The following is a 22,136-nucleotide window of genomic DNA, read 5'->3' on the forward strand; positions in this document are numbered from 1 at the left end:
ATGCTTCAATAAACATAGGGCTGCATACATTTTGTCAAATTAGTATTTTGGATTTCTTCAGATAAATACCCAAAAGTGGAATTGCTAGGTCATGTTTTTAACTTTTTGAGAAACCTCCATACTGTTTCACATAATGGCTGCACCAGTTTACAATCCCACCAACAGTGCATGAGGGTCCACTTTTTTCAGAAACATTTCTTTTCTTTATATTAAAGATTTTATTTATTTATTTTTAAAGAGAGGGGAAGGGAAAGAGAAAGAGGGGGAGAGAAACATCAATGTATGGTTGCCTCTCTCACACCCTCCACTGGGAACCTGGCCCACAACCCAGGCATGTGCCCTGACTGGGAATCGAACCAGTGACCCTGTGGTTCACAGGCTGGCACGCAATCCACTGAGCCACACCAGCCAGGGCAGAGACATGTCTTAAAGTGACAATCCAGAAATTGAACACATAGCCAAACCTAACTGCAAGAAAGGTTGGAACAATATGGTCTTTTTTAAAAAATATATTTTATTGATTATACCATTACAGTTGTCCCATTCCCCCCTTCATTCCCCTCCACTCTGCACACCCCTTCCCCCTCATTCCCCCTTTTAGTTCATGACAATGTGTCACAAGTTCTTTAGCTTCTACATTTCCCTCCTACATTTCCCTTCTACATTTCCCATTCTTGCCCTCCCCCTGTCTATTTTCTACCTACCATCTATGCTAATTATTCTCTGTACCTTCTCCCCCCTCTCCTACTCCCACCCCCCTGTTGCTAACCCTCCATGTGATCTCCATTTCTATGGTTCAGATCCTAATCTAGCTGTTCACTTAGTTTGCTTTTGTTTTAGGTTTGGTTGTTAGTAACTGTGAATTTGCTGTCCTTTCGCTGTTCATATTTTTTATCTTCTTTTTCTTAGATAAGCCCCTTGAACATTTCATATAATAAGGGCTTGGTGATGATGAACTCCTTCAACTTGACCTTATCTGAGAAGCACTTATCTGCCCTTCCATCCTAAATGAAAGCTTTGCTGGATAGAGCAATCTTGGCTGTAGGTCTTTGGATTTCATGACTTGGAATACTTCTTTCCAGCCCCTTCTTGCCTGTAAGGTCTCTTTTGAGAAATCAGCTGACAGTCTGATGGGAACTCCTTTGTAGGTGACTGTGCCCTTATCTCTTGCTGCTTCTAAGATTCTCTCCTTCATTTTAATCTTGGCTAATGTAATTCTGATGTGCCTTAGTGTGTTCCTTCTTGGGTCCAACTTCTTTGGGACTCTCTGAGTTTCCTGGATTTCCTGGGAGTCTATTGCCTTTAGCAGATTGGGGAAGTTCTCCTTAATTATTTGTTCAAATAAGTTTTCCACTTGTTGCTCTTCCTCTTCCTCTTCCCCTCTGGTACCCCTATAATTCGGATGTTGGAACGTTTAAAGATGTCCTGGAGGTTCCTAAGCCTCTCCTCATTGTTTTGAATTCTCATTTCTTCACTCCTTTCTGGTTGGATGTTTCTTTCTTTCTTCTGGTCCACTCCCTTGATTTGAGTGCCAGTTTCCTTTCCATCACTATTGGTTCCCTGTGCATTTTGCTTCATTTCACTTAGTGTAACCTTCATTTTCTCATCTGATTTGTGACTAAAATCAACCAGTTCTGTGAGCATCCGATGCACCAGTGCTTTGAACTGTGCATCGGATAGGTTGGCTATCTCTTGGTCACTTAGAAATATTGGCTCTGGGGCTTTGAGTTGTTCTTCTGCTTGAGCCATAAAGTTTTGGTCCCGTCGCGCCTGTTACATATGAGGGGCGAAAGCTTAAGTTTTCACCAGGTGGGTCAACCCAGTCTCTGGGTTGTGACTGGGGGCGGAGTCAGGGAGGGAGCAATGGTGTTTGTTCTGCTCTCTCTCAGATTTCGGTCCCCTCTGCTGCTTCCCACAAGCAAATTGGGCCCTTCTGGTGCTGGTTTCCAGGTGGGTGGGCTTGTATACATTCTAGGACCTTGTGGGTCTCTCCAACAAACTCTCCTGTGAGACTGGGCACCTCTCCCAGCACCTCAACCCCCAAAAGTTTTTCCAACCAGTGCTTTTAGGCTTTACTTCCCAGCGCTGGGGCCCTGGGTTTCGCAGTCTGTCTTACTCTTCATTTTTTCAACTGGTTTATCTGAGTGTGAATGTGTGACCACGGTCAGCCAGCTGCCTTGTGCCTTCACTGGGTCTGCCTGTTGCCACCCCATGCCTGGGATCTGCCAACTGCCACCTGCGTGCCTGCATCAGTCAGGCAGCCACCACTTTTTCCTGCCACGACCCCTCTCGGCCGACTCTGCCCCTCTTACCTGTCTGGATGAATGGTTTGCCGGACCTCTGCACAGTTCACTTTTCTGTCTGTTTTGGTTGTGTTTTTGTTTCTAAATCTTTGTTGTCCTTAAATTTGGTTGTGTGAGGAGGTACAGAGTTTTCACCTACGCCTCCATCTTGGCCGGAAGTCCTACAATATGATCTTTTATCTGGGCCATGTTGCCCAGATAAAAGTTGAGGAATTCCTTCAATTACTGAAAGGAATATGGAGAAATAGATATTGCAGGACAGCTAAAAGAGAGAGAGATATCAAGAAAGTACCTGTTAGGTAGTAATCATTTAGAGTCTATAGACCAACTCCAAATTTTAACAAAAAGAATCCATGTCTGTGAGAGTGTCTAGTTGAGTAGAATGAGCTCATTTCTGCCTCTGCTCTTTCTACTGCCCAAGGTTCACGCCTTGCCCACCCAGTCTTCAGGCCTCCAGGTATATGCTGTCCTCTCCACCTGAAACTGCTGTCCCCAGTTTGTAACCTGGTTGGCTCCCTGCCACTTTTCTTTGCTCAAGACTCAATTTAGGTGTCTCATTCTCCCAGTCAGCCTCCCTAAACAACCTCCATCTGAGTTAACATCCCCTTCCTCACATTCTTATGGTGGGAGGCTGTGGTGGTTAGAAGGGTAGACAGGGGTTCAAATCCTAGCACCACAGTGATAAGTGACATAAGCAAAAGACACTTTTCCATGTTAGAGTTCATCAGGGAAACAGAAGCAATAGGAGATATAAATATAAAGAGATTTATTATAAGAAGTTGGCTCATGTGATTATAGAGGCTGACAGGTCCCAAGATCTGCAGTTTGCAAACTGGGGACCCAGAAGAATAGATGGTATAGTCCCATCCTAAGATGGGACATAGAAATGGGAAGGCCTGAAGGCTTGAAATATAGGGAAAGTTGATGGATGTTTCAGTTTGAGGCTGAAGATAGAACAAAAACAAAAACCAATGTTCTAACCCAAGGCAGTTGGGAAGGGGGGTCAGGCAATAGGAGATTCCTTGTTCTATTCAGGTCCCCACCTGACTGGATGAGGCCTACTCACCTGAGGGAGGGCCATCCACTCTACTCAGTCTACCCATTCGAATGTTAATTTCATTCGGAAATAACTAGAATATGCTTCACCAAATATCTGTGCACCCCATGGCCCAATCAAGCTGACACATAAAGAGAGCCATCACACTCTCCAAGAGTTGATTTGCACATCTGTACAACGAGGGTAACAATGGCGCCCACCTCCTTCGATAGACAGGAAGTTTAGATTAAATCACATTGTGTGGAGCACTCAGCACAGTGAGTGGTCCAGAGGACACATTTCATCCACGTCATGCATGTCACTTCCAGCAGTCCAACAACATCGACACAAGGGGTTGTCATCCCAGAGACTGTGAGCTCCTTGAGGACAGGAATAAGACCATGCCCTGATTGGGAGTTCAACGAATGTTCATTGAAGTAATAAATAATCATGTAATTAAAGGGAACATTTCATTATAAAATTTATTGCCAGGTTCCTCAAAAAGCTAAAAGTAGAATTATCATGTGCCCCAGCAACTCCACTTCTATGACTACACCCAAGAGAATTGAAAGTAGGGATTCGAGTACGAATTTGCACACCCATGTTCACAGCAGCACTATTCACAATGGCCAAGAGGTGGAAACAACCCAAATGTCCCCAACAGAAGAATGTATAAACAAATGTGGCTCAGTGAAGTGTTATTCAGCCATAAAAAGGAATGAAGTTCTAACACATGTTATAATGTGGGTGAACCTTGAAAACATACTGAAAGAAACAAAGCACATAAGTTCATATAATGTGTGATTCTGTTTATATAAAATGTCTAGAATAGACAAATCCACAGAAATAGAAAGCAGATATTTCAGGATGATGAAAATGTTTTGGAACTTGATGGAGGTGATGGTTGCACAACATGGTGAGTGAACTAAGTTGCCACTGAATTGTATACTTTAAAAGGGTGGATTTCATTTGGGTTTATTTCACCTCAATTTAAAAAAAAAAAAAAAGCTTGGCCAGGAAAAGGTAGATGCAAAGTCATCGTGCTGGGTCAGATACTACTATGACAATTCTTAAGGGCCAATACTTTGGTGCCTACTCTGTACAAACAGGTTTAAACCAAGAAAATTTCAGCTGTCATTTCAAGGAGAGAGAGAGAGAGAGGCCTTCTGTATCAGGCAGAGAGGGGGAGCAGCTCAGCATTTCCATGAGGACTCAGACTGAAAGAGCAAGACATTAAGAAGGTTTATGACCTGGCTGGTGTGGCTCAGTGGATTGAATGCCAGCTTGCAAACCAAAGGGCTGTGGATTCAATTCTTAGTAAAGGCACATTCCTGGGTTGTGGGCCAGGTCCCTCGTAGGGGGCAACTGAGAGGCAGCTACACATTGATGTTTTTCTCCCTCTCTTTCTCCTTCCCTTACTCTTGATCTAAGAATAAATAAATAAATAAAATATTTTTTAAAAGGCTTATAAGGGCCCCAGTTCTAAATGTTCCTCTCACTCTAAGTATCACTCTGCTTCAAGTTCTTTGGCATGATAACATTTTCCTCTTCAGACTATTCATTCACCCAGTACATGAATACTTATTGAGCACCTACTATTTGCCAAGGACTATTTCAGGTGCTGATCAGCAGCTGTGAACAAACCAAAGTCCCTATCCTGATGAGACTTTACGTCTAGTACTTGGAAAGATGCACAAATCCCCTGGGGAGCTTGTTAAAGTGCAGATGGGGATGTAGTACACCAAGCGTCTGCCCTTCTATCATGCTCCCAGGTGAGACTAATGCTGCTGGTCCGAGGACCACACTTGAGTACAAGGATTTGGGGATCAGCATAAAAAATAGTCTTTTAACTCAATTATGTTTCTTTTTTTATTGTTGTTCAGCTACAGCTGTCCCATCTTCCCCCTCCCCATTGCTCTCCCCTGCCTCATCCCCCCACCTCCATAGTCAATCAACCCCCGTTGTCCATGCCCAGAAGTCCTCTTTTCATGTTTCAATTTTTAGAGCTTCCCCTTGGCCCCTATTCTTCTCCATCCACTTGTACACCTCTTTGCTATTCTTCATAGACAAATGTCTTGATTTTTAAAGGCCAATTAGCAGGGTGACGGGGTAGTAAAGGGTAGAGGAAGTTGAGTATTATGGTGATGGAAGGAGATTTGACTGTGATGGGTGAGCACATGTATCATAGAATTGTACACTTGAAACATAAAATTTCACCTACCAGTGTCACCCCAATAAACTTAATTGTAAAAAATAAAAGTAAAAAGTCAAATTAGAGTGCCTTCTGAGCTATGTCTACCTCAGAGTTTCTCTTTGTACAGTATTACTGTGCTACAACACTCAAGACTGGTCCGTTCTTTGCTGTGGAATTGTCCCATGCATTAGAAGATGCGGAACAACATCTCTGGCCTCCACCTACTGGATACTGCAAGCACCCCTCAGGGGTGACAATCATAAATGTCTCCAGACTTTACCAAATGTCCCTATTGGGGGGTCAAAATTGCCCAGGTTGAGAACTACTGGTCTATTTCTAGCAAACTTACCCCTTCGCCATTGGTAAAAGATGTCAGCAATAATTAACCCTTACCCTGTATTTACCAGGCACAGACATGTGACATCTCTTAACTCATTTAATCTTGCCAAAAACTTTATTGGGTCCTTTTACCATTCCCTCATAAGGTAGGAAAACTAAGGTACAGAATGATTGAGTGTCCCAAGGTCGCAGAGTCAGTGAATGTGGAGTCGGGATTCGAACTGGGTCCTCTGGCTTCAGAGCCTGCTTTCTTGTGCTTTCTACTGTTCCTGGGAAGTGGGAACCTGTAAGAGCAGATGGTGATGATGATGATGATGATGATGATGATGATTAATATCTCTAAAGCTACAACGTGTTGTTGACGATTTGGAATCACTGCTCACCAACAAGACTCTGTGGGGAATGAGAGAAAAGAGAGAAGTCGCATCCAATGTCACATCTATTCTGCAGATGGTGGAATCGACTGTTCTAAAAGCTGCCCTGAAATCCCCAGACCAAAAAACCCAGAAAACTCAAAGCAGTGCTGTGGGTAAGGAGACAATAAGGCCTGATACCCACAGGGAGGAGGTGGGTGTGATGATTACTAGCTGGGGTCTGGATTAAGCAATTAGAAAAATATGTAAATACACTGCATGGGTCTTTTATATAAAATGCAAGAAAATGCAAACTAATCTATAGCAACAGGGAGAGGTGGGTAGAAGTGTGAAAATTTGGGAAACTTGGGGGTCATGGAAATGCTCGGTACCTTGATTGTGGTGGTGGTTGGACAGGTGAATACACCAGTAAGACTCATCAATTGTACATGTTGATGTACAATCAATTACAAACCTCTCACCTCCAGAGAGATGTTTTTAAAAAAAAAGAGAGAGATTGTCTGTGGTTTCCAATCCCAGTGAGTCTGGAATTTGGGCTTAAAAATTGTTTTTTAATCTAGTGCCTGCATAATCTAATGGCACATGTTAGAAGAAACATCTTACTACATATTTTAAAAATGAAAATCCTTTTGTCCCAGCCAGATGGCTCACCTGATTGGGGTCTCATCCCATATACCAAACTGTTATGGCTTCAGTTCTGGTCAGGGCACACACCTGGGTTTTGGGTTCAGTCCTGGTCGGGGCTCATTCCGGAGGCAATCAATCAATCAATATTTTCCTCTCACATCGATGTCTCTCCCTCTCTCTCCCCCTTTCTCTCCTCTAAAATCAATGAACATGTCCTCCAGTGAGAATTTTTAAAAGATGAAAATCCTTTTATTGCACTTGTCATACATGTCACATGACCATGTGAGATGACATTAGTTAGCTTGACTGTGGTCATCATTTCATTAGGTATACACATGTAAAATCATATTGTACACCTTAAATACACAATCTTTTTTTAAAAAAACAAATAAAATACCATAGCAAAACCAAGTATTAAATTTTTAATTAGGAAAAACATCAATGAAACTGTATTCAGACCAGCCCAATTGGCCCACAACGCTGTCTTCCAGTCCTGTGCCTAGTGAGGCACCTGCTTGATGAAGAGACACATGTTTGTTGTGTATGTGATCTTTTACATGCCATTGCACACCCTGCTTCATCACTCCTCATCTCATTAACATCTCTCCATGTAAACTGTGTTTAGCATCATTACCTACATTATTGTCTTCAAGTGACTTACAGTCTTGCATTGTATGAGAGCGAGTGCATAATCTATTTTTCTGTTCTGGGAAATGTGGGTTTTTGCCAAACAACCCTGTGATAAAGACCACTAAAAAATTATCTATATGTATTTGTTAGGTATTTTCTTAGGATAAATTCATAAAGAAGGAGTTGTTAGATCAAGAAGAAAAAACATTTCAGATTTTTGATACATTATCACTATTTTGGCCTCTAGAAATGTTTGCTGTGCTTTTATTCAGCTCAAGGAAACCAAAGGATTGGTGTATGCCTAACTATTCTTGTTTTACCAACCTGGCTGATAAAACATGCTCTATAAAAGTAATAATAATAAAAATAAATTCAAAAGATAAAATTAAATCTAGTGCCTAACCATCTTGGGAAACTGGAATCTGGACACTTGCATTCTAAATTAAACCATTTTCCAAATTACAGGTAACGCTCACCTTTCCTGATTTTGCCAGGTTCTAATTGGCTGATCAATAACTAGTGCCCTTACACTGGGTTTCAGTCTCCTCATCTATAAAATGGGGTATTAGTAGTGCCTATGATGTACTTAGATCCAGGGCTAATAACTACAATTTTGATTATTCTATTTTCCATCTGTTATTACAAAATTTTATGTAAGTAGCATTCTTTTTTATATTCCTATAATGATGTCATTCTTTGTTATTCTGTTACTTGCCTTGTTTAACTTTTTAAATATGCACAAAAGGGGACATAATTAACACGCTGCTCCATCCAGCACCAATTTCCAACTCATGCAGCCAGTCTTCTTTTTAAGCTAAATATTTTCATGAGCTTGTTTCTTCATTGCAATTCTTCCATGACTTATAAGGACCCTTAATTTCTGAACTAGTTTCCTCATCTGAATAATGGCCCCTCACGGGGTTATACGAGGCTGCCAGAAGATGACAAGGTATAAAGCTCTCAGCCCAGTGCCTGGCACCACCTACACATCCAGTAAACACGGCCCATTCGTGTTGCTGTGCACATTTTTAAAGGTTATAATAACGGTAAACTTGCCCGATGCTTTTCTCACCAGCTATTGAAAGTCAAGTTGTTACAGACAATTGCTCCAAGGAAAGAAAGATCCTCAACTTCAACGTGCAAATGAACTCACTGGACATCGATTGCAATGACATCATCCGGGGAAACATACAAGGTACATGTGGTGGCTGCATTCAGAATCCCTAAGACACACAGCAGCATCACTGTGTGAGTCATGAAGAAACTTCCCAACAGGCTCCCACCTGATAGGTTTGTTACCCTAAGATTCTGTCATTTGAGACTTTTCCTTAAAAAAAGAAAAAAGACATCTTCCCAGAGCGGAAGCTTTCTGTTCTTCAGCATGGAAGAGACTTCTTTGAAATTTGGGTGCTGTTCTGTTCATATCCCACTTCGGTTCACCCAGAAGCAGTTTCTAGGACAATTGTAAGGGGTTCCAGTGTAAGGAGTTTGTTCGGGAGATGATCCCAGGAAGCAGCAGTAAGCGCATCAGGTTTCCTCAGAGAAACAGAACCAATCGAATGTGTGTGTGGAAAGAGACAGAGGCAGGTTTCAAGGAATTGGCTCATAGGATGGTGGAGGCTGGCATGTCTAAAATGTAGCCATGGAAGAGCTGAGGATGTAACTCAAGTCCATAGATCTTCTGGAGACAGGATTTCCTCTTCTTCAGGGGAGGTCAGTCTTTTGCTTAAGCATTTCATCTGATTGGATGAGACCCACCCAGATGATGGAGGATGAGCTGCTTTACTCAAAGTCTGTTTAAATGTTCTCAAGGCCCATCCACACTGCTGCAAATGGCTGAGTAGTATTCCATTGTATGTATGTACCACATCTTCGTTACCCATGGATGGGGCTTGAGAATAGCATGCTAAGCAAACTAAGTCAGTCAGAAAAAGCTAAGAACCATATGATTTCACTCATATGTGGGACATAAAACTGAAAGTCATAGACACAGACAACAGTATGGTGGTTACCAGAGGGAAGGGAAGGAAGTAGTAAAAAAGTAAAGGGGGTCAAATATATGGTGATGGAAGGTGATTTGACTTTGGGTGGTGGGCACACAATGCAATGTACTCATATACCATAGAAATGCACACTTGAAACCTATATAATCTTGTTAACAACCAATGTTACCCCAATAAATTTAATTTAAAAATAAAAAACAAGCTATCACTATAAAAAATTTAAGCAAAAAATAATTTTTTTAAATATTTTATTTATTTATCTTTAGAGGGGAAGGGAATGAGAGAGGAAGAGAAACATCAATGTATGGTTGCTTCTTATGCATCCCCTGCTGGGAACTGGCCCCTGCTGGGAACTGGCCTGCAACCCAGGCATGTGCCCTGACTGGGAATCGAACCGCGATTGTCTGGTTCGCAGGCCCGCGCTCAATCCACAGCAAAAAATAATTTTTTAAAAAAGATGCAAATAAATAAATGTTAATCTCACCCAAAAAATACCTTCACAGCAACATCCAGATTGGTGTTTGACAAAATATCTGCATGCCACGGCCTTGCCACAGTGACACAAAAAATTAACCACCCCAGGTGGGGAAAGAGGAAGTAAGGATGTTTTACGGCCGGTGGTAACCAGGGCTCAATCCCACTGTGTTAGCCCACTCGAGGAGAGGGAACTGGGTCATTTAACCAACTGCTCTGATTTTCACCACCAGGTGAGGGCCCATCTGGGTAGTTAACTTCCAGAGCCCTCCAGTCTGCCCTGGGTGCAGGTCAAACATTCACTTGGGGAAAGCTTCCAGGCAGAGTCTCAGTTGCTCGCTGTAGAATCCATCAGTATGTAAAGAAAACAGGGCACCTGCTACAGCTTGCATGCAAGGAGCAGATTTTTACTATCATTGTCCCAGTATTACCAGCCTCTCCAATTTCATTTGAGGGAGAGGCAAGAAGCGAATTCAGCTTTATTTGTGTCACTTTTTTCTTTTTTTTCCTTTTTCAATTACAATTGACATTCAGAATTATATTAGTTTTAGGTGTACAATATAGTGGTTAGACATTTATATAACTTACAAAGTGATCCCCCTATAAGTCTAGTATCCACTGACCACACATATTACAATATTGTTGATTATATTGCCTGTGTTGGACTTATAGCTCTATAGCATGATAAATAGGGTCTTGAAATCCAATCATGTAAACATGAGTACAGTTGTCTGTACTATTCACCAACAATCTCAAAGGAAAGACAGTAAAACACAGACAGCAAACCACTTTCTAATCTGAGAAAACCTCATGAGACCATTATTTCCTGTCACTTTCTCTCCTTCCTCAAGAAGATTCAGAACTTGAATCTGCCTCCATTTGAGAAGGGTTCAGGCGGAGGAGGAAAGCCAACTTCCAACCACAAAATTTCACAATTATATTGTCATTATGTTCGTCTGCAACTCACAATTTGCAGAGAGTGTGCAAGACTTCACAGTGCAGACTAAACAAATTACATCTTCAGCCCAGTTTGCCGCTTGGTCACATGTCAGGGTGCTGGGGACCAAGATTTCAACATATGGATTCAGGAGGACACAGCTCAGCCTCTAACAACTATCTGAGCTGAATTGTTTAAATAAATTACAGACATCACAGTGTGATTCCATGTTCTCTGAGGAGTATCTGGCATAGCCATGCTCAGCAGCAGACTATTTATCACACCCTAATGGGCCCTGCACCTCACCTCCTAGCATTTGCATTAGCTGTTTCTCTGCCAGGAATGCCAACCATCACTTTGCTGGTGAACTTTGACTGTTCTTTTAACACAGCTCAACTTTCACCTCCTCTGTGATTCCTCACAGGACTGCCCACTTCCCTCACAGCACCCAAGTCAGGTGCTCCATCTTCTGTGACACCCCCAGAACCCTGAACCTGCCTTATCATCCTGTCTCCTCCACTGCAATCTGATCCCTTTCAGGTCAGGAACACCAGTTCTTTCCCTATAGGCATCATACATGGAGAATAATAACAAGTGCTCATTGAATTAAATCCACATTTAGGCTGAAGCCTTACGAATGAGAGAAAAGAATCCATTGGTGGGTACGTGACAAGCTCACAGAAGGACATTTCTCTGTCCTCAGGCTCTGCAATCCCCGAGTTGTGACAACCAAAAATGCCTCCAGGCATTGCCTGGTGTCCCCTGACAGAGCAGAATCACCCTCAATTGAGAACTGCTAGTCTACAGCTACCTTGGAACTTATCTCCAGAGACTATTTTAAAACTGAAAGGGAGTGCTATTAAATTGCACCAGGTGTGAACTGGGACTATGTAGGTAATTGGAGATGTGACACACCCTCTCCCTCCACCATCACCACCATCCCCATCACCAATAAACCATCTCACAGAACAAACCCACGAGGCCAGGGAGACCAACCTTGGAAACCTCTATAGACCCTTTCCTCTTTCCTGCTTGTGATTTGCTCTTATGGCAGAATATTTCAGCTTAAAAATAAACAATTTCTAAGGATAAGAACAGGCAGACATACCACCTGCTGGTTTTCCAACCACCTACCAGTGTTTCATTCTGACAAGAGAAATTGCCATTAACTTAGAGAAACAGAAGTGGCTCTCAGAAGTGGCTCTTCCGACCCGTGGAGTGAGGCCAGAGGGGAACGATTAGAGAAACTGCACAGCTAAGTGGCAAAGCTGAAATCCAGAACCCCAGCTCTTGCCCTAGACTCTTAACTACTCGCCATATATATATGGCCTCTCTGCCATGTGAAATCCTCGGCAGCCACAAAAAACAGTGAAAACTTACTGACATGGAAATGTGTTTATAATATTATCAACTAGATGAATGGATAGATAGATAGATGATAGAGAGATAGATGATAGATAGATAGACAGATAGATAGATAGAAGATAGATAATCTGTGTTACTTTGCTAGGGCTGTCATAGCAAAATACCAGAGTAGGCGGCTTAAACAAGAGAAATTTATTGTTTCACAGTTTGGAAACTGAAAGTTCAAGGTCATAGTGTTGGCAGGGGTGGTTTTGAGGCCTCTCTTTTTGGCTTACAAATGGGTGCCTCCTCATTGTGTCTTCACATGGTCTTTTCTCTATACACACACATCCCTGGTGTATTTCTGTGTATTCTAATTTCCTCCTCTTATAAGGACACCAGTCAGATTAGATGAGAACCCACCCTAATAGCCTTATTTTAACTTAGTCACCTCTTCAAAGGCTCTATCTTCAAATAGAATCACATTCAGAAGCACTGGGGTGTAAGACTTAAACATATGAATTTAGGAGGTTTGGGGGGGACACAATTGAGCCCATAACAATATCCAATTGGTAGATATGTACATCTCTTACTAATATATGATAAAATTATAAATATATATATTATATGCCATATCTAAATGTATGATATAAATATATATTAGTCTATTAAAGAATGCCAAATTACCATAATCCCTTACCTAAAACCCTTCACTGGCTTTCTACTGACTTGAAATAAAAAGACAAGTCCTCTCTCCAAAGCCCATAAGGCCCTGCAGGATCTACCTGACACCTCTCTATCCTCCTTGCTGTTTTCTGAACAAGCCCCATGTACATCCTTGGCTCCAGGGTTTTTCCCTTGCTGCCTCTTCCCTCATATATTCACATGGCCCTGCCATTCTTCACTCTGCTATCTGAAAACTCTCTAAAACACCATCGCCTCTCTCTCTGCCCACCTACCTGACTCAATTTTCTCCATAGAACTGATCATTCTTTGATATATACGGCTATTTATTTGTTTGTGTTTTTTGTCTATCTCCTGCACCAGAATTTAAGAGTCATAAGAGCAGAAACTCAGTTTACTTTGTTCCCTGTCATCCCTGGAATAGTGAAATAAGTATCTAGAATGTAGTAGGCATTCTATTTTTAAAAAGGGTTGAATAAATAGATGAATGGATAGATAGATATATAACCTGATGGTTTCCATATATGTTATTTATTTCTAGATGGCTTACATGCATACAGAACATACAGAAATGAAATGATTGATACATATGTACATAGATATACACATAACCTAACTATAAATGGGATTTCCTTGAGATCACCATCAATATTACATTTCATCTAAAGATATGTAAAACCAAATCAAAAAACCTTGAAAAATAAGTTTATCTTTGCTGAAGTCTCTTCAAGGGACTGCATAGGAAGTGAAACAACATCACACAAGACTTAGTTAACTTCCTAAAATGCTTCTTTACTACTGACCCAACCCCCTCTCTTCCTCCTTCAAAGTTCCATCTGCCTCTTCTTTGCCCCTCCTGCCACCTTTCATATAATTTTCTTCTAAAGGTAGATCTTTTCCAATGTAAATGATGTAACTTAACCTCTTTAGTTTTTTCCAGTTTTTCTCATCCCCCAAATTTTACCTTATTCAACACAGAAATAAAACCGCTTCAGAGCCACAAATACAAAGTCAGCTTCAGAATGTGAGAATCCTCCCCTGAAAAATCTCAACTTATTCTAACCCTCATATATGTGAACATGTGTGTACCTATGTATGTACACACATATATGTGTCTGCATACATATATACACATATACATCATTTTAAAAGAGGTAGATAATGACTGTCAGACAAATGTAAATGAATGCACATCAAAAACATTCATAAATTAATGAAGAAACCAATAAAATGTTAAGACAAACATTCAATGGCAATTTGAAGAACAGATATAAACACACAAACACACTCATCTACCAGACAGTCATGAATACTGCAGTCAACATGCTGACAGATGCAAAAACTGATTCATATCCTCTAGGGCAGTACAATGTAATGTTTGAGGTTGTATTTTCAGTAGGGCACAAAGCAACTGCATCTCAACCAGACAAAATGCACTCGTATCTGTAAAAAAAAATATCTGTGCTACTATCGATTTTCTACATGTCATCTTCTGTGCCTACAGAGATGTGAAATTGCTTGGCAATATAAAGGTGCAACACTCCTACAGAATCAGATAATTCCCAATACTCAGCTCTCCACTGGCTACCTTAGAAATGCAAGTGTATTTAGATACACATATCTATGCCTGGGGGGGGGGAAACAGAATTCCAACAGTGATTATCTCAAAATGGTGAAATATTATATAAATTTTATTTCATTCTTTCTCTCTTTTTCATCAAAATTTTATTTATTTTCACAACAAATAAATTGTTGTATATCAAATAATGTGACACTCTACAGAAACTGAAATAAAAACCAACTATACATGTATTGGTAACACAAAATTTTGAAAATATTAACTGGAGTGACAAAAGAGCATTGCAAAAGGATATTCCCAGTGTGACACTGTTTATGTGAATTTGTAAACAGAGAAAACAGGACTATGTATTGTTACAGAAATGTGCCATATAGTCAAATTACAAAGTATTTATGGAAAAACTACACATCCACTTCAAGTCCACAGTTATTTCTAGAGAAGGAAGTAAAAAGTGAAATAGTGGGAGCTTTAATCATATATAAAACATTTTATTTCTTTTAAAAATTAATTCTGAAGCCAATAGGGCAAAATAATATGTTCAATCTGGGCGTAGATGTAAGATATATTTCTCTGGGTGTTTAAAATATAAGTTAAAATTTTTAGGAAATAAAGAAGGTGTTTGGCGCTATGCTGGGAGCCTGTGGTTTCCAAATAAAGTCTCCTGCACAGCCACTCAAGAAATTTAGTGTCTTTTGGAAAAACAAAATAATTAGTGGACAGTTGAATTCTCATCAGCATGCCAAGGGCTACATCTGAAATACAAGTTCAGAGAAAGAAGCATGATAACACTTCCTGAGCTAGAGGTTGGGACGGAGCTGGGTCTTGAGGATGAGTTGGATTTGGGGAGGAAGAGTGAACTTGCTAGACACACCTGAGCATGGGTGTGGCCACCATGGGAACGTGATGCATCTGGGAAAAGAAAGGGGCAGAAGGAATGGTGGTGGCACTTTATTTTTCTGTGTTCTCAGGTCCCAGTGCAGTTGCCTTTATTTCATACCCTTCTCTTGGAAATATCATAAATGGAACTTTTTTTGGCGAGATGACTGAGAAAGATCAAGTGTACCTGAACTCTCACATAGTGAGCGTTGCTATTGGACCCAAAAGGAATATATCTCTCTCCAAGACCGTGATTCTGAGTTTTCAGCACATCAGGAAGGTGGGTCAAGCTTGTAATTTGAGCTTGCTTGGGTTTAAAAGATGTAGATGGAACAGTTTGCATAGCCTCCCAGTCTGGTTCTGGACCTACGCTGTCCCATCTGGCAGCCAGGAGCTACCTGTAGCTATTAGGCATTTAAAATGGTGTGTGTCTCCTATATTGGTTCATCCTTGAAGACAGGAACTTTGTTTTCAGCATTTATCATCCAGACAATACTAAAGCTTGGTTCCCCAATCTCTCATCCCCTTAGTGAATAATTCGTTTATAACAGAAACTGTTTCTATTCATCAGATGGAGGACAGGGAGGAGGGTGAAGGAGCAGCAGGTGAAAGGGGAAGAGGTGGTGGGAAATCAGTCACCTTCTTTCACTTCCCCTTCATTTGCCACCATGGCTTGTCAATGGTCATCTTGATAATACCTGTAGTCACAAGTGGCACAGATTCTCCTGTGAAAGGAAAATAAAAGAACTGAGTCATGATGACTGAACACAGAAATAACAAGTAAGGAGGAAGGATGGGATAAAGAAGAAAGATTAAGTGGTGAACACAGTGAGGGATGGTGAGTCCCACTTGATGATGGGGGTACCATAGCCTGCTAACTCCTGATCAGTATGTACACTAGAGGTGCCAAGAGCAAGAAAAATTACTCTATTGAAAAAAAGAAATGGTGGACAGGCAATGGAGATGTAGAGTTGAGAGAGTGTGGGCAGAGAAAAGATTAGGATAGAGTGAAAAATTAAGGGGAACTTTCAGAAATAATTGAGACCTTACAAGAAAATAATTTTATTTATAGAAAATCAATGGTTTGCAATTTGCTTTGCAATGTTAACCACTTACCTCAATGTTCCACAACAATCTTCAATAAAATTTTCTTTTTTTGTTCTTGAAAATAATTCATTCATTCATTCATTCATTCATTCAAATGTGGTGGATCTGGTTTGATATTTCAAAAGACTTCTTATTGTGAAGGCTTAATATTTCTAGATTTCAAAAACTTGATAAGAAAAAAGCATTCAAACTATCTCTTTAATGGTTTTTATGTATTGATTTATGTTAACATGTTAAGAGAAAGGGACCTGGAGCACCATTCTATAGAATTATGTCTTCTTTTAACTTATATTGATTTTTTAAACATTTTCTTTATTTTTATTTTTTGGCGGGGGTTGTGTCTTTGTTTTTATTTATTTATTTATTTATTTTAATTCTTGTTCAAGTACAGTTTTCTGTTTTTAATACCATTCGAGCCCACCCCCTCCCATTTTCACCCCCCTTAGTTTTTATCCATGTGTTCTTTATACTTGTTCCTGTAAACCCTTCTTCCCATTTTCTCCTGAAATTCCCTCCCCTCTCCCCTCCGGTCACTGTCCCCTGTTCTCTATTTCAGTGTCTTTGGTTATATTCTGCTTGCTTGTTTCTTTTGTTGTTTAGCTTCCTGTTAAAGGTGAGATCATATGGTATTTGTCTCTCACCACCTGGTTTATTTCACTCAGTATAATGCTTTCCAGTTCCATCCATGGTTTTGCAAAGGGCAGGAGCTCCTTCTTTCTTTCTACTGCATAGAATTCCATTGTGTAAATGTACCATAGTTTTGGGGTCCATTCATTTACTAATGGACACCTAGGTTGCTTCCAGCACTTGGCTATTGAAAACTGTGCTGCTATGAACATTGGGATGCATAAGTTTTTTTTTGGATTGGTGTTTCGAGGTTTAGGATATCATCCTAGAAGTGGAATTGCTGGGTCAAAAGGCAAATCCATTTTCAGTTTTCTTAGAAAATTCCATACTGTTTTCCACAGTGGTTGTACCAGTCTGCAATCCCACCAACAGTGAATTAGGGTCCCCTTTTCTCCACACTCTCTCCAGCACTTGTTGTTTGTTGCTTTGTTTATGATCGCCATTCTAACCAGTATGAAGTGGTATCTCATTGTGGTTTTAATTTGCATCTCTCTGATAGCTAGCGATATTGAGCATCTTTTCATGTGTCTCTGAATTCTCTATATGTCCTCCTTGGAGAAGTGTCTGTTCAATCCCTCACCCATTTTTTAATTGGGTTGCTTGTCTTCTTAGAGTGGAGTCGTGTGAGTTCTTTGTATATTTTGGAGATTAAACCCTTGTCTGAGGTATCATTGACAAATATGTTTTCCCATAGTGTTGGTTCTCTTTTTATTTTAATACTGTTTTTTAGCCGTGCAGAAGTTTTTCATTTTAATGAGATCCTATTTGTTTGTTCTTTCCTTTATGTCCCTTGTTCTAGGAGACATATCAGTGAAAATGTTGTTGCGTGAAATATCTGAGATTTTACTGCCTATGTTCTCCTCTAGGACTTTAATGGTATCACGGCTTATATTTAAGTCTTTTATCAACCTTGAATTTATTTTGGTGTATGGTGTAAGTTGGTGCTCAAATTTCTTTTTTTTTTTTTTTGCATGTATGTGTCTAGTTCTCCCAACACCATTTTTTGAAGAGACTATTTTCACTTCATGTTACGCTGCTGCCCCCTTTGTCAAATATTAATTGACTGTAGAGACTTGGGTTTATTTCCAGGCCCTCTGTTCTGTTCCATTGGTCTATGTGCCTGTTTTTATGTCAGTACCAGGCTGTTTTGAGTACAGTGGCCTTGTAATAAATTTGGTATCAGGTATTGTAATCCCTCCTACTTTACTCTTCTTTCTCAAAATGGCAGCTGCTATTCGGGACTGTTTATGGTTTCATATAAATTTTTGAAGTGTTTGTGCTATGTCTGTGAAATATGCCATTGGTACTTTAATAGGTATTGCATTGAATCTGTAAATTGCTTTGGGTAGTATGGACATTTTGATGATGTTAATTCTTCCAATCCATGAACACGGTATACATCTCCATTTGTTTGTGTCTTCCTTGATTTCTGTCTTCAGTGTTGTGTAATTTTCTGCNATTGTAATCCCTCCTACTTTACTCTTCTTTCTCAAAATGGCAGCTGCTATTCGGGACTGTTTATGGTTTCATATAAATTTTTGAAGTGTTTGTGCTATGTCTGTGAAATATGCCATTGGTACTTTAATAGGTATTGCATTGAATCTGTAAATTGCTTTGGGTAGTATGGACATTTTGATGATGTTAATTCTTCCAATCCATGAACATGTATATGTTTCCATTTGTTTGTGTCTTCCTTGATTTTTTTCTTCTGTGTTGTGTAATTTTCTGCATATAGGTCTTTTACCTCCTTGGTTAGGTTTATTCCTAAGTATTTTATTTTTGTTTTTGCTATATCAAATGGGATTCTTTTCCTGATTTGTGCTTCTGCTGTTTCATTGTTATTATACAAAAATGTCTTCGATTTCTGGATATTGAATTTGTATCCCATTGGTTTGCCAAATACATTTATTAGGGCGAGCAGTTTTGGGGTAGAGTCTATAGGATTTTCCATGTACACTATCATGTCATCTGCAAACAGTGACAGTTTTGTTTCCTCCTTTCTGATTTGAATGTCTTTTATTTTATTTTCTTGTCTGATCAATGTGGCTAAAACTTCCCATACTATATTGAATAGAAGTGGTGAAAGTGGACAACTTTGTGTTGTACCTGATCTTAGTGGAAAAGCTTTTAGGTTTTGCCCATTGAGTATGATGTTGGCTTTAGGTCTTTCATATATGGCCTTTATTATATTGAGGAATGCTCCCTCTATTCCCTCTTTCCTGGGCGCTTTTATCATAAATGGGTGCTGTACCTCATCAAATGCTTTTTCCACATCTATTGATTTGATCATGTGATTTTTGTCTTTGCTTTTGTTTATGTGATGTATTACATTTGCCAATTTGCAAATATTGAACCATCCTTGCATACTTGGGATGACTCCAACTTGGTCATGGTGTATAATCTATTTAATGTATTGTTGGATGCGATTCGCCAATATTTTGTTGAGGATTTTAACGTCTATGTTCATCAACGATATTGGCCTGAAGTTTTCTTTCTTTGTTGTGTCTTTATCTGGTTTTGGGGTTAGAATGATGCCAGATTCATGAAAAGAATTTGGGAGTCTCCTAACATTTTGGATTTTTTGGAATAGTCTGTGAAGGATAGGGGTAGTTCTTCCGTAAATGCTCTGTAGAATTCTCCTGTGAAACCATCTGGTCCAGGGCTTTTGTGTGATGGGAATTTTTTTATTACTGCTTCAATTTCATCTGCTGTCATTGGTCTGTTCAGGCTTTCTTCTTCTTTTTCATTCAGTTTTGGAAGATTATATTTTTCTAGAAATCTGTACATTTCACCTAGGTTTTCAAATTTCTGGGCATACAGTTCTTCATAGTCCTTTCTTACAATGCTTTGTATCTCTGTGGGGTCAGTTGTAATCTCTCCTCTTTCATTTCTGATTTTGTTTGTTTGGGTCCTCTCTCTTTTTCTTCATGAGCCTGCTTAAAGGCTTCTCAATTTTGTTTATCTTTTTAAAAAATCAGCTCCTGGATTCATTGATCTTTAAAATTGTGCTTTTAGTCTCTATGTCATTTAATTCTGCTCTGATCTTGATTATTTCCTTCCTTCTACTTGCTGTGGGCTGTTTTTGTTGTTGTTCCTCAAGTTCTTGTAGGCATAGAGTTAGGTTGTTTGTTTGAAATGTTTCTAGCTTTTTTAGGTAGGCCTGTATTGCTATGAACTTCCCTCTCGGGACTGCCTTCACTGTGTCCCATAAGTTTTGGGCTGTTGTGAGTTCATTTTCATTTGTTCCCAGAAACTTTTTGATTTTTTTCCTAATTTCACTCTTGACTCATTCGTTGTTTAATAGCATGCTATTCAATCTCCATGATTTTGGGTGTTTTGGGTCTTTTCTCTTAGGGTTGGTTTCTAGCTTCAGTCCCTTGTTGTCAGAGAAAATGCTTGGTATGATTTCAACTTTCTTGAATATCTTTTTTTAAATATACTTTATTGATTATGCCATTACATATGTCCTATTCCCCCCTTCACTCCCCTCCACCCTGCACACCCCTCCCCCACCATTCTCCCACCCTTTTAGTTTATGCTCATGTGTCACAAGTTCTTTAGATTCTATATTTCCCATATTATGCTTACCCCCTGTCTATTTTCTACTTACCATTTACACTACTTATTCTCTGTACCTTCTCCCCCCTTCTTCTCCTCCCACTCCCCTGTTGCTAAACCTTCATGTGATCTCCATTTCTATGTTTCTGCTCCCAATCTAGCTGTCCTGTTAGTTTGCTTTTGTTTTAGGTGTGGTTGTTAATAACTGTGAGTTTGCTGTCCTTTCACTGTTCATATTTTTATCTTCTTTTTCTTATATAAGTCCCCTGAACATTTCATATAATAAGGGCTTGGTGATGATGAACTCCTTGAATTTGACCTTATCTGAGAAGCACTTTATCTGCCCTTCCATTCTAAATGAAAGCTTTGCTGGATAGAGCAATCTTGGGTGTAGGTCTTTGGATTTCATGACTTGGAATACTTCTTTCAAGCCCCTTCTTGCCTGTAAGGTCTCTTTTGAGAAATCAGCTGACAGTCTGATGGGAGCTCCTTTGTAGGTGACTGTCCCCTTATCTCTTGCTGCTTCTAGGATTCTCTCCTTCATTTTAATCTTGGCTAATGTAATTCTGATGTGCCTTGGTGTGTTCCTTCTTGGGTCCAACTTCTTTGGGACTCTCTGAGCTTCCTGGATTTCCTGGAAGTCTATATTTCCTTTTCCAGACTAGGGAAGTTCTTCTTTATTATTTGTTCAAATAAGTTTTCCACTTGTGGCTGTTCCTCTTCCCCTTCTGGTACCCCTATAATTCGAATGTTGGAACGTTTAAAGGTGTCCTGCAGGTTCCTAAGCCTCTCCTCATTTTTTTTTGAATTCTTGTTTCTTCATTCTTTTCTGGTTGGATATTTTGTTCTTCCTTCTGGTCCACTCCCTTGATTTGAATCCCAGTTTCCTTTCCATCACTATTGGTTTCCTGTGCATTTCCCTTCATTTCAATTAGTCTAGCCTTCATTTGTTCCTCTAATTTGTGACTAAAACCAACCAGTTCTGTAAGCATCCTGATCACCAGTATTTTGAACTGTGCACCTGATAGGTTGGCTATCTCTTGGTGTCTTAGAGTAATTGGCTCTGGGGCACTGAGTTGTTCTTGAGCCATAATGTTTGGTCTGTTCGTACCCGTTCCGTATGAGGGGCAGAGCCTTAGGTGTTCACCAGGGCAGGGCAACTCAGTTGCTGGGTTGTGACTCTGTATGTGGGGGCAGGGTCAAAGAGGAGCAATGGCAGTTCCCTCTGCTGCTTCCCACCGCTGGGGCCTGTGTGGTCTGTCTCACTGCTCGCTCCTTCACCTAGTTTATCTGCACGCGAATGTGTGACTGAGGTCAGTCAGCTGCCTTGCACCCTCACCGGGTCTGCCCCTCACAACCCCACGCCTGGGATCTGCCAACCGCCGCCTGTGCACCTGCATCGGTCTGGCTGAGTTTTCCTGCAAGACCCCACTCCGACCCAGCT

The 22,136-nt window shown here is 40.2% G+C and overlaps 1 protein-coding gene across 1 annotated transcript in view; it reads left to right on the forward strand.

The window, feature by feature from the left end:
- Positions 1 to 22,136, forward strand: part of ADGRE3 (adhesion G protein-coupled receptor E3) — a 62,778-nt gene that overhangs the window by 23,240 nt on the left and 17,402 nt on the right. Inside the window, exons 6-8 of the mRNA XM_037041772.1 lie at positions 6,218 to 6,401; positions 8,579 to 8,698; positions 15,493 to 15,680. Of these exons, the coding sequence (XP_036897667.1) occupies positions 6,218 to 6,401; positions 8,579 to 8,698; positions 15,493 to 15,680 (492 nt within the window). The remainder of the gene's footprint in view (positions 1 to 6,217; positions 6,402 to 8,578; positions 8,699 to 15,492; positions 15,681 to 22,136) is intronic.

Source organism: Sturnira hondurensis, unplaced genomic scaffold (genome assembly GCF_014824575.4).
Source record: "Sturnira hondurensis isolate 20B ecotype Veracruz unplaced genomic scaffold, ASM1482457v3 Scaffold0003213, whole genome shotgun sequence".
NCBI classification, from domain to species: Eukaryota; Metazoa; Chordata; class Mammalia; order Chiroptera; family Phyllostomidae; genus Sturnira; species Sturnira hondurensis.